Raw genomic sequence first — 12,381 nt, 5'->3', positions numbered from 1 at the left:
TAAAACTGTCTCTGGTGTGACCAAAACTAAAGACAAAAGATTATTCAAATATCACTAAAACTAAAACTGTGGCCCGCGAAGATTTTGAAAACTTGAAATTTGGCCTGCGAGCACCAACTGCCTGCCGACCCCTGCTCTAGACTGAACTGCTCGACCATCATCAACAGTCTATTGACAATCTGCGATCTGGTGTCGGAGTATCACATAGACCAGTGCTTCTGAAATAGGATCCTCAGGGGTTCCGCGAAGCCTTTCGAAATTTAAAAAAGAAATTTGAAAGAAAAAAAAACATAAATCATAAAACTTCAAAAAAATGGAATACATAAAATGGAAAACATATATAATTAAAGCATTCATTGATCTGCTTAGTGTGTATCTAGCGGTAGGACTTTCAATGGGTATTATTATTAATAGGTGTCCTGGTTGCGCAAATTTTTGCAAATTTTTTGAATTTCTATTTTTAGTGAAGTCATGAAAATACCCTTCCTTTCACTATTGATCTGTGCGAGGAGGTTGCATCAAAAGAACTCGTTAAAAAACTTAGAACAATACCTCTGTCTAATGACACCATCCAATCCAGGGTCATGGAGATTGCTAGTGATACAAAGGATCAACTATTGGAGAAGTTAAAAGCCAGTCTATTTTATGTTGTGCAACTAGACGAGTCCACTGACGTTAGCGGCTAAGCCTTGTTACTCGTTTTTGTTAGATATTGTGGGCAGGAAGGATTCAACGAAGATATATTATTTTGTGGAGAATTATCCACAAAAACAACTTCTGTTGAAGTAATGAAATGTGTCGAAAATTATTTCATCAGCAAGGGTATAGAGTGGAATAAATGTTTCGGCATTTGTACTGACGGTGCAGCGTCTATGACTGGGTCCAAAAATGGTGTAGTGAGAAAAATGAAGGATAAAGCAGTTGAAGCTAAATGGATACATTGTCATTTATATAGAGAAAATTTCGCAACAAAACATCTTCCTTCTTGTTTACAAGAAGTTCTCTCAACTGTTAATTGTATAAAGAAAAGTGACACAAAGGCCAGATGTTTTAAAGACCTATGTGAAAGTTTAGATGCTGACCATCTGCGACTTCTTTATCACAACGAAGTTCGCTGGCTGTCGAAGGGGCGGACACTGGTTCGTCTCGTTGAATTAAAGAAGCAGGTGTTCACCTTTCTTAAAGATGAAGGCTCAGAATTAGTGAAGTTCTTTGAAGATGATGTTTTTTTGGCCAGGCTAGCTTATCTCACCGATATTTTCGAAGAATTGAACGCTTTAAACTTAAGCATGCAAGGGAAGCAAACTTCCATTTTTGTCATGTCAGACAAGATTGAGGCGTTTAAATTAGAATTAACTTTTAGAAGAAAAAGGTTAGCAATGGTAATTATGCGATGTTTCACCGGTTTGATGAGGCCCATGAAAAATGCATAGAATTCAACTTCTCTGACGAAATATACAATCACCTTGATCTTTTGTCTATAAAGTTTCAACATTATTTTCCTGAAGATGTTCGCATCGGAAATTTATGGATTTTGAATCATTTTATGTGTGAAATTGCTTCAGAAGAAGTGAATCTTCCTACAGATATAGAAAACGAATTGCTGCAACTATCTGAAGATAGCAATTTAAAATTGAGTTTCAAAGGGAAGGAGCTTTTAGACTTTTGGATATGTGCAATTTCAGAGTACCCCGTCTTAGCAAAGCGTGCAGTGAAATTTCTTTTACCATTCACCACCACTTATCTTTGCAAGTCCGGCTTTTCGCATGTAACAAACATTAAAACGAAGCAAAGGAACTGTATGCTGACTCCAACCTTATCTTCCTGTCTCTGTCTCAGTCTATCCAAAGTTCAGCCGCGCATCGACTTGCTTGTTGCTAAGAGACAAGTTCAAGTTTCGCATTAAATGTTTTTTATTTATTTTTCGTTAGGCATCTTACCCATTTATTACAGTAATCTGTGAATTCGATTAGGTTCATGTACATTTCGTTATTGTTTGTAGCTCTCACTTTGTTTTTATTATGCAAGGAAAGATTTTTATGACGTTGCGATTAATCATGTTTGTTTTCGTTTATTTATTATAGAATCATAAAATATCAATTGCCTCTGGCGCGCTTTTAGTTTGACTCGACTTAATACTATTACAATTGGTATGATTTCTAACAATGATATAGTTTTGCTAAAAAATTCGCTTTTTACTGAAAATCTTTTGTTTTTTGCAGGAAATATTATATTAAACATTATATGTAAAATTAAATTAGGAGTTCCGCGGAAAAGTTGAACTTTGAAAAAGGGTTCCGCCACTAGAAAAAGGTTCAGAAGCACTGACATAGACTGTTGTTAATAGTTGAGCGGTGAAGCCCAGCGCTTATTAAATGATGGCGTAACATTTCGATTTTGCTGAAACAACTACTAGTTAGTTCAAAATAAAAAAGTATTTTAGCAATGACTTTTTATAAAAACCTGCGTTTCTAAATTTGTTTCAAAGATAATATAATAAGTTTATCATCATTATTTTTTCAATTTAGTTAAGTATATATTTTGTTTTGTACTTTGTGAGACATATGATTTGAATTGTTTTCATTCTCTTTTTTACTTTTAAAAACTATTACTATTTTTGTAGAAGTTTATTGAACAAGATAAAAAATCAACGCTAAAAAGTTTGATCAATAACCTAGTATATAGCAAAGACCTGTGGGTCATCAAACTGCATAACAAATTTGAGCATTTTTAAACTAGCAAACGTATTCACACAAGACCCGGTTAATATTCGAATGCTTGTTTTTTTCTGTTTTTTTTTTGTTTATGGTGATTAAAATTAAATTACTAATTTTTAGGCTTACATGATTTGTTTTTATATTTAGTCCTCAGTATCTAATTTAAACGGATTTCAACTGTTTGTCTTTTTTATATCTAGTTATTTATCTTGGACCTATTAAAAACTTTCATAGGCTCATAGAAAATGATACACAAGCTTTAAATACTTTTAATATAAGTTTTAGAAAACATATTTGAAAAGTTTTTGTTTTGTTAATAATTATAAAGACTGTTTTTTTTTTTCAAGATTAAGATATTTTCAAAACGATAGTTTTAGTTTTCAAACTAGTACAAAAGTACTTAAGTAGAAAGTTGATGTATTTAAAACTATCCGCTACAGGGTACTAAGAAGCAAAAAAGCTTTAAGTATTTTTCAAACCTTTTTCGTAAACTCGAAGTAAAAGTTAGAAATAAGCATATATAAGTAGATTGTTATGAATCAAATTTAAAAAGTGTTGTCGTTTTGTTCCTTTAAAAATGTAAAGTTATTTAACAGGTTTTTTTTACACAAGCACTCAGTATAAGAGTTTAAACAAGTTTTTTGCTGTACAAGTACATAAGTGCTTAACGTTTTTTTTTTTTATTATTTATTAGCGATTAATTTAAAGATTAAAGTACTATTTTATATCAATAAAAAGAAACATCAAGATGGAAAACGAAAAAACAGGTTTATTAAGAAGCTTCCTCGACAGTAAGTTGTGTTAAATTAAAATTGATATCCTAGTTAAACATTTTTGCTAGTTTCAAAATTCTTAAAAGATTTTTATTAATTGTGATTTGAGTAAAAACTTCAATACTTTAAGACTTTTTTTATATTTAAAGTTTTGGGTACTCATAGCAATTAAACTCTTTTAGATTACTTTAACTCAAATTTTTATGTTTTTATAATAATTAGTACATCGTGTTTTTACTTAAACTAGGTACTTTACAAAACTGTACTTAAACAAGACTGTAGTTGTGTTGAGTTGTTCATATACATTAAAAAAGTATATTTGTCCAAAACAATAAATATCAAATAAAGTTTAAAACGTTTAATAGCGGCTAACATAACAATTTGTTTTATTGTTTAGAAAATAGAATAATACTTCTTTTCATTTACAGCTTAATTACAAATTTAGTTTAAATAATTTAAACGTAGTTTTTTAGGAATAAATTTTTTAAACAAAGCATTATAATATAGTTTTTAAAAAGCTGAATAGCTTTATTTGCTCTAATTTAGCCCTTGTTCTAGATAGAAAGCATAAAATGCTAGAAATAGTTATTAGTTTGAATGATTAGTACCTATATTAAAGAATGTTCTTATGTTCTTATAATAAAAGAATAGCTATTTATTTAAAAGGACTTAGGATGCTGAAAAAATAAACTTAAAATGACAATTAATATTCGATAAAACTCTCGAAACAGCTTATTTATGATTTTAGTTCTTTAAAACATTAAAACAACACACTATTATTATCTAAAAATTAAAGCTTGTTGGTTTGCGTTTTTGATTAGCTTTATAGACCTAGCCCTGGTAAAAACTAAAATTGTAGTGCTTATAGTTTTTAATTCTTGTAGTATTTAAAATCTGTTTTTTTATGAATTTCCGCAGTATGCCAAACGGTTGTAGCACAAAAACATTTAACATCAGTCATTTTGTGTTTTTATCAAACATATGTATGATACAAAAAAACACAGGTTTTGTTTACACAGTAAAGACGTTTCTATTTACTTTTTAAAAGCATCTTGTATAAGGCTACACGCAAATGTTTTAATACATGGCATTACAAGTTGATTTTGAAAAAAACTATTATTAAAACTATGTAGTTTATTATCCAAACTACTAAGTACTAGTACCAAACCTGTTCATTGTTATAAAACTTTTAAAACATCGCTTGATTTAAAATTAAACAATAAATTAAAAAATTTACCAACTACTAAATACTAATACTAACCCTGGTCATTGTTATAAAATTTTTAAAATATCGCTTGATTTAAAATAGTATAGCAAACATTATATTTTACAAACAGTAACAATTTTTTTTTTAATAATAGTTTTTTATTAATTACTTATATATAAGTTTATTCAAAATGAAATCTAAATTTTAGACATTGAAAACTACTGATTATCAAAAACTACAAAAATCAAATCTTAAAAGCATTTGAAGTATTTTCTTAAAAATAAAGTATTTTTCATTTTTTTCATGTCTTTAATCCTATACATATAATAAACAAAAATGTTTTTAAAAACCATTTTATTGCAAGACACAAGGCTTTTTCTATTATAATTTTTATTAACGATTTAAGCGATTTCAGAACTCACAAATTCCCTTGTCAAAAATATTAGACACTCACAAAGTAACTAAAAACAATATGGTAGAGTGAAAATAAATACTTAATAAATAACATAATTAATTAAAACGACAAGTAATTAACAAAAATGGACTTTTTTAAACAAAAAAACAGTTTAAACAAAATGAACTATTTAAATATGTTAGAATATCTATAATCTCCAGAAGCTTTACTCATTCAAAAACTTCAACCAAATTTGAACTGTCAGCCTGTCCCTGATAAAGAACTAAGAGTAACTATTAACATATTTGATTAACCCATTTAGTTTTAATTGGTTTTTTGTTTAAAAAAATCATTTTTTTTTAATTAATTGTCGTTTTAATTAACTGTGTTTTTCATTAAGTACTTAGTTTCACTCTATTTAATATTTTTACTTAATTTGTGAGTGTTTAGTATTTTTGACAAGGGAACTTATGAGTTCCGAAAGCGCTTCAATTGTTAATAAAAGTTATAATGGAAAAACTCTTGTGTCTTGCAATAAATAGTATTTAAATAAACTTAGAGGTCTTTCTATATCTGAAAAATGCTTTAGGCTTACGTTTCCTTATATCTATGACAAAAATGATAAATAGACTTGAAAATTACGAGATATATTATTTAGTAGCGCATAATCTTTTAAAATTTTAAGTAAACTTTTGAAAAGCTTTACAATGTAAATTGTTAGTGATTTTCTAAACTTATACGCTATTTTTAGTGATTCAAAAGTCATAATTCAAAATATATTATAATATTCTAATCAAAAAAAAAAAATGTTTAACAACAAAAAATTCTTTTGTTATTAACTTTGATCAAAATATTTCTCAGTTATATTATGAATAACATTGTTAGTTAAAGTTTGTTTTTTAATGAAAAACTTTATTAGCAGAAACTAAATACAAATTTAATTTGTTTTGAATAATAACTGCAGAACTAGTAAAAATTTCCTAAACGATAGTTTAGTTTATAATTATCATAAAACTTTCATACTGGGTATAAAAAATAAGCATTTTTTTGTTTTTGAAAAACATTATTTTAATATGTTTAGTTTATATTTTCTGGTAATAAGAAACCCCCTATGGAACCGAAAATTTTTATGTGCGTAGATAATAAAGGATTTTTTTTTAATTATCTGTTAAAAGAAAACTGTTTTTTTATAATGAAATTATATATATAAAAAACTTTAATCAACTACCGTTGTTTTACTCTTCTGTTTTTTCGAAAAAAAAATCGACACACTAGTGCAAAAGCATCGTTAATTGTATTACCAACCAAATAATTTTTGAGTATCGTTTGATAAAACTGTTAAAACATTAGCTCATGTAAATTTTTCAACATTTCATTTAGACTGCCAGTTGAAAATTAAAACGAAAGTATTTTAATCGTCTTTTTTTTAAATTTACTTTTCAGTGTTGTACTAATATTTAAGGTAATTCTTGTATGATTATGTTTATTAACAACTAAAAAGCATGAGTTTAAAAAAGTTAATAGCAAAGGTAAGTTTTTTTTTTAATGTTTATTTATAACAGTAGGTTAAAATTAATCGCATAATACTTATTGGAAAACATATGTCAGCGCGCTTAAGAAAAAGCCTTTGCGTTACAAAGTTAAAATTTTATTCAAAGCTGTCCATTTTACAGTCGACTCTTCATTTAGTTCTTTTTCTTGCAGCCACAAAATTGCAACTACTTTGCGTAAAATCACCTTGATTTAAATTTTTGACGTCAAAAATGTATTTTTTCCTAATTTCAGGAAGTCTACTTTAGTTTTAATTTGGATTTATTTTTTTATTGTTTCAAAGAAACTAAAACAAAGAAAACAGGATTAAGAAAAAAAGTCAGTGGCTTAGTTTAATAACCAAGTATTTTTTCTAAAGCTTTTAATTGTATTGTTGGTGATAAAATTAAAAACAGCTAAAGCTTTAATTTGATGTTTTTAAAAGATTAGTAATTTTTTAATTAAAGCTTTTTGTTAGTCATTCTATGACTATACAATAACTTTCTTATACAACTACTAGTTCGAGAACTGTTTTATATCGTATGTAAATGTATTTTATACAGTCTGTTCGAGTTTTTTTGTTTATTATGTTTTGTTCTTAAGAAACACACTTTTTATTTTTAAACAATCAGTTTCTATCAGCTATATTTCGATTATTTTAGCGGGTGATTAAAATTTTAAAAATTTATGTAACTAAAAACTTTTATCAACTTTTTTTTTTAATAACTAAAAGTACAAAAAAATCTTTAAAACTGTCATACATCTTCGTTTGATACGGCACCAACCGCAGCGCAGTTCTCAATTGAAACTACGTTGAAATCGAAAAATGCGCCTCAAGTTAAATTTCGGCGTCGGAACGGCTTTCAGCGTTCAAGTTGGAATAACAAGGAGCGTGTACGACTAAATAGAAACATATGTATGAAACCAGCCGTGAAGAAATTGCTGCTGTGAACTTTGCCTTTTACAACTTTGTAGCAAAAACTGTGCTTTTTTCGGCACATAGCTTGTTTTTTCCACCAAAGTAAGTTGCTCGGCAGTTTAGAATTGTTTTTAAAGAGAAATAAATTATATTGACAGACATTAGTTTTCAAATGACACTTAGTTTGAGTACTTGTTTTGTTTGAAATAGTCAACGTTTACTATTTGGTTTTACATGTGTTCAAGCTGACTTTAGGTAAAACTGAACCGCGAATTTGAATTTCAAAGTAAGTACTAAAAGCGTGTCAATTTTGCCTCGAGACTGTATTTTGAGGTACTTATGCAAGTTATATAAACAAAAGTTGTCACTTTAATGCTTTGATGCTGTAGTTAAGTGACTTGAGTTTACATAAGAGCTCAACTTTAACATATTTAGAGCAGGTGAAAATTTAGTTTTTTATTATTATATATTTTTTTATAGTAAATTTTTCTATATTATGTAAAAACTTTTTTTATTTGTTTGTTTAAGAAATAAAAATTATAAGCTTTGAAAAAACTGGTGTAAACTTTGCGACTAAAGTAATAAAATTATTTTTTTAGCATATCTCTTGCACTGTTATTTATTTTAAGACCAAAACTTTAAAAGTTAATTTATGAATTTTCATCAATAATAACCTGTTTAAAATTGAGGGTTTTATATTCTAAAATAAAGTTTGACACATTTTTTTTCGTCTAATTAAACTTTAGTGTCAGCTAATTTTTCAAAACTTTGAATCAATAAATAATAATCTTTAACCCATTTTGTTTATTTTGTTAAGTTTATTATGCTAGCTTATAAGTTTAAATGAGCTTAATGATTTTTTTCTAAAAAGTCAATAACAACTTAAATGTTTAAAAGTTGTGCTTAATGATAACTTAAAATTTTTGAAAATTCAAATTAATTTTTATATCAATTATCCTCAAAATAAGAAAAAATTAGTTGTATCCTATTTTGTATCTAGTAAAAGTTCTTTATATTTCTACTTAATGTAAACAAGCTGAAACGGTTTACTTTTGTAAGGAGTTTCTTTAAACTTTAGTCCAATATAATTTAAATTTTTTTTTTGTTTCTTGGTAACTAAAAAACACTATTAAATAACAAATTAATAAGTTTATAGTATACATTTTAACTCAACCTTTCTTTACTTAAAAACAATTGTAAAACTTAAATAAGTTCTTTATATTCCAAAAAAAAAATTATATATACTGAAAAAATGTTAGCTCTACGGTAACTCTTAATAACCTGTTCATTAGTCAAAATTTTTCAACATAGATACAACAGACAACCAATTATAATTATTAGTTTTAATTAAAGGTTTCAACTTTTCTGCTATTACTGGTTAATGTTATAACAGCAATAAAACTACGAGTACTGATGAGAGTGGTCAAAAAGCGCTTCTAATTATTTGATTATGTTCAATGAAAATTAATTTGTTTATGCTTGTGTAATATTATAAACCATTGTTTAAACAAAAAAAAAACAACTAAAAACATTACTCATTTTATCATGTTTTTGATCTTAAATAATATTTTTCTACTGATTACTAGAACTTTTTCTAACTAAATGCGGCCCTTAAATGTTTCTTTGTAATTAGTGCGGCCCGCAAGCAATTTTTCCTCGGAAAATTGGCCCGCGAGTTACATTCAGGGGCTGCCGACTCCTGAACTAAACCAATAAAAAGTTCAAATAACATTAAGTCAAACTATTTATATAAAATTCTTCTTGGCAGACATGGAGCGTCGGAGCAGCCTTCTTCCGTGCATCAACCAGATCGTCCTTACGTTTGTCACACTCCTCTTCTTCGCGTCGACTCTGATCTTCACCTTCGTCGCCATCAAGCTGAGGCTGTTCGCCTCCCTCAACCTCGTGCCTGCCACTTGCACAGGTGCTTTTCTAATTTGAATAAAAAGTTTATAAAGTAGATACTCAAAAAAACTGATGATTGTTGTGGTTAGAGTAGACTCATGCAAAACTGTTTAATTAAAAAATATAAAATTTAGTTTCATGTTATAGAAAAACAAAGTATTTTTTTATTTAAAAAAATATTTTAAACCGTTCAAATTTTTACTAAGGCTTTTTGAAGATTTAAAAAAGTATGTTCGATAACGAAAAGAGAAAGTGAAAAGTATTTTAGTTAAAAAAAATTAAATCACATAATATTAGATCGTAGCGATAAATCACGCACATAACACCAAAATAAATTTAAAAAGTAGCCAATAAATTATTTTAGTCGTCTCTGTTTAAAACTAAAGCTTTTGATAAACTTCCATATAAGTATCAATATATTTCTTTAAAATTTAAAAAATTCGAACGAATTAAGAAAAATCCTTTAAAAATGTACCACTTAAAGAAGCTTAAGCAGTAAAATTATTTACTGTCATGTTGTGCATATTTTCTATTGTACTGATATTGTACTGATATTGTCTCTTGTTACAACAAATTACCCTTTGTTTTTTCTCTCAAATTTTAAGCTTTGTATATCTTAAGCAAAATAAACTTCAAACGTTAATGAACGAAGCTAGTAAAATAAGTATGTTATTTTATAAAGTATGTGTAACTTATTCATAGTAGCTATAAGTTACATACATTTTACAGTACCTTTAAACTTGATCTCTTAACTAAGCTATACTTTGTTAATTAAAAACAAATAGTTTTCTGTTTGTTTATAACTATAAATAGTGCTTTAGAATCTTTTTTAAGACTTTTCCGTTATAAAAAGATTTAAACTGGCCTATGATTATTATCTACATATGTTTTAAATGATCAATTAAAACATTTTCGAACTCCTATCTATTTTAAGCAGAACTGTATTTTAGTACTGCGTAGGGATTATTTAAAAAGCTACTACGTTTAGAAAAATATATCCAAAACGAGTAAATAAATGTTCTACATGCAGTTTGTTCTAAAACACAAGAACGTTCATGAAAATGAATAAACATTCTTTGTTAAACTAAAACATACTTAAATTGTTTACAATTTTTTAACTCTCCACTTGGACTTGATTTAACAAAAATGATTTCAAAACAACAGTGACGGACGTTTCCACCAACCTCAACACCTCCTGCTTCTACAAGTCCCCCATCGAGGAAATAAAGTACACTTCCTTCCCGTGCCTCCAAGTGCGCGTGAACGTCGCCAGAGAGGACTCCGAAGAGGTGCGGAACCCCAAGCTGCTCATGCAGAGCGACACGAAGATTTACGGAGACGATCACATAAGAAGGTTTGAAGAGTGTTTACGTGTAGTTTGTTTATGTTTTTTATACAAATATGTAATGAAGTTAACAAAAAGATGCTGCTGTAAAAGAAGCTCAAACGAATTTTATACAAGCGTACAAGTACTAAGCTTTTGTTCTTAAGTTTTACAACAGTTATTAACGTTCAAAATGATTACTTTTTATACTTTTTATTTAAAGTTTAGTTTTTGTTTATCACAATTTATTTTGAAGACCCTGCTCGTTCCTTCCTGATAAGTGCGCGGAGGACGAAACCTTGTTAGCCAACCAGGCGCAAGCGTTCGCCGATGAGCTGGGCGAAAACGGCACTTTCCCCTGCTTCGACGTCGTCGACCTCGAAAATCACGAAATAACCGTTATGACGTCACAGACGGCGGACTCGAACGTAGTAATGATGGCGTTGGTGGTTCCGATGTGCGGTGCCCTTCTGTCGCTCCTGTGCTGTTTCGAGTTCTGGCGGAGAAACTACCGTCACGTGAGCAGGTTGTACGTGTACAACAGCTGGTCCGCCTCGTGATGTGACGTCATAGAGAGAGTGTTTTGTTTTAAATTTTTTTTATATTAAAAAACAATATGTTGGCTTGATGTTAACGTATCCGAGAAAAAATAAACTAAACAAGTTTTTATTTAATAATTGGCAGAAGTAAAAATCTTTTCTTAGATACATTTCTTTTTTGATGAACTTTGAGATTTTTTTAACTTTAAATTTTTCATTTAAAGCTTTTGACAAAACAAAAACATTCTTATGTAAAAGGTAAAGTTTGTAAATTAAATATTTCTAAAATTTTGGTGTGTACTTTTTTTTTCTAAAGTAGTCTTTATAATACATAGTTAAAAATAAAATATTGATACTTAGTTATAAACGTTTTTTCATTTTTTTTTAATTTCTTTGTAACCTTATTCCTTACTTTTTTAAAAGTATAAGATTAATTTTTGTTTGTATTTATAATTATACAAAGACTCTCGCCAAATACTTTAACTTTAGAAAAAGATAAATTTGCCTAAAACAAAGTTATTTTAAACAATTTCATTGTTATTCTTATATATAAATATTGTTTTTATCAACATTAAAATGAAATAATTTATTTTTTGAATTTCACTTTACGTTTAAAAAACTCTTTTGTCAAATTATAAATTGTTGTTTTATTTAACAGTACTATCAAAAACATTAATGTAATCGTTTTTGGTGCTCAAATATTTTTGTAATAAAAGTATAGGATTCATATACAATCATTTAAGTAAATGTCTAATTTAAATTTGTCGTGTGTATTACTTGATTGCAATACTTTTTATTAGCCAATACAAGTCAAAATATAGGCAAGCAAATGTTTAATGATATTATTTTATACTGAAACTTCGTTGTAATAAACTAAAATACTATAATGTTTGTCTTTGAATAAACTTGTCAATAAATATATAAAGTTTGATACTTACTTTAGTTAAAAACATAAATTTAGAGTTATGCTTAATTAGTTATTATTTCTGTATATTTTATGTTTTAGTAATTCATAAGAGTAGTTGTGGCGCTTTTTAAAAATACAATCTTTTAGACCAAGCCTGTAACATTAG

At 27.8% G+C, this 12,381-nt stretch overlaps 1 protein-coding gene across 4 annotated transcripts; it reads left to right on the top strand.

The window, feature by feature from the left end:
* The first annotated feature begins 3,412 nt into the window (after positions 1-3,412).
* Positions 3,413-11,754, top strand: LOC145840897 (uncharacterized). Of its 4 annotated transcripts, none has more exons than XM_082948244.1 (4): positions 3,413-3,508; positions 9,309-9,464; positions 10,610-10,799; positions 11,026-11,754. In XM_082948244.1, exons 1-4 carry the CDS (start codon positions 3,466-3,468, stop codon positions 11,327-11,329), a joined length of 693 nt encoding a protein of 230 aa, XP_082804370.1. In that variant the 5' UTR covers positions 3,413-3,465; the 3' UTR covers positions 11,330-11,754. The 4 variants fall into 4 exon arrangements, with proteins under 4 accessions (XP_082804370.1, XP_082804371.1, XP_082804373.1 ...); XM_082948245.1 differs by lacking the exon at positions 3,413-3,508 and adding an exon at positions 7,548-7,642; XM_082948247.1 differs by lacking the exon at positions 3,413-3,508 and adding an exon at positions 7,687-7,826.
* The last annotated feature ends 627 nt before the right edge of the window (positions 11,755-12,381 follow it).

The sequence above is a fragment of the Thalia democratica genome, chromosome 7, assembly GCF_965202585.1.
Source record: "Thalia democratica chromosome 7, ktThaDemo2.hap1.1, whole genome shotgun sequence".
Classification (NCBI taxonomy): domain Eukaryota; kingdom Metazoa; phylum Chordata; class Thaliacea; order Salpida; family Salpidae; genus Thalia; species Thalia democratica.
This window is presented reverse-complemented; position numbering and strand designations above follow the sequence as displayed.

Excerpts from the sequence above, each read along its gene's own strand:
- LOC145840897 (XM_082948244.1), top strand. The coding sequence starts at position 3,466 with ATGGAAAACGAAAAAACAGGTTTATTAAGAAGCTTCCTCGACA. Across the intron at positions 9,465-10,609 it reads CGTGCCTGCCACTTGCACAG|TGACGGACGTTTCCACCAAC; the intron begins GTGCTTTTCTAA and ends TCAAAACAACAG. Across the intron at positions 10,800-11,025 it reads GGAGACGATCACATAAGAAG|ACCCTGCTCGTTCCTTCCTG; the intron begins GTTTGAAGAGTG and ends TTTATTTTGAAG.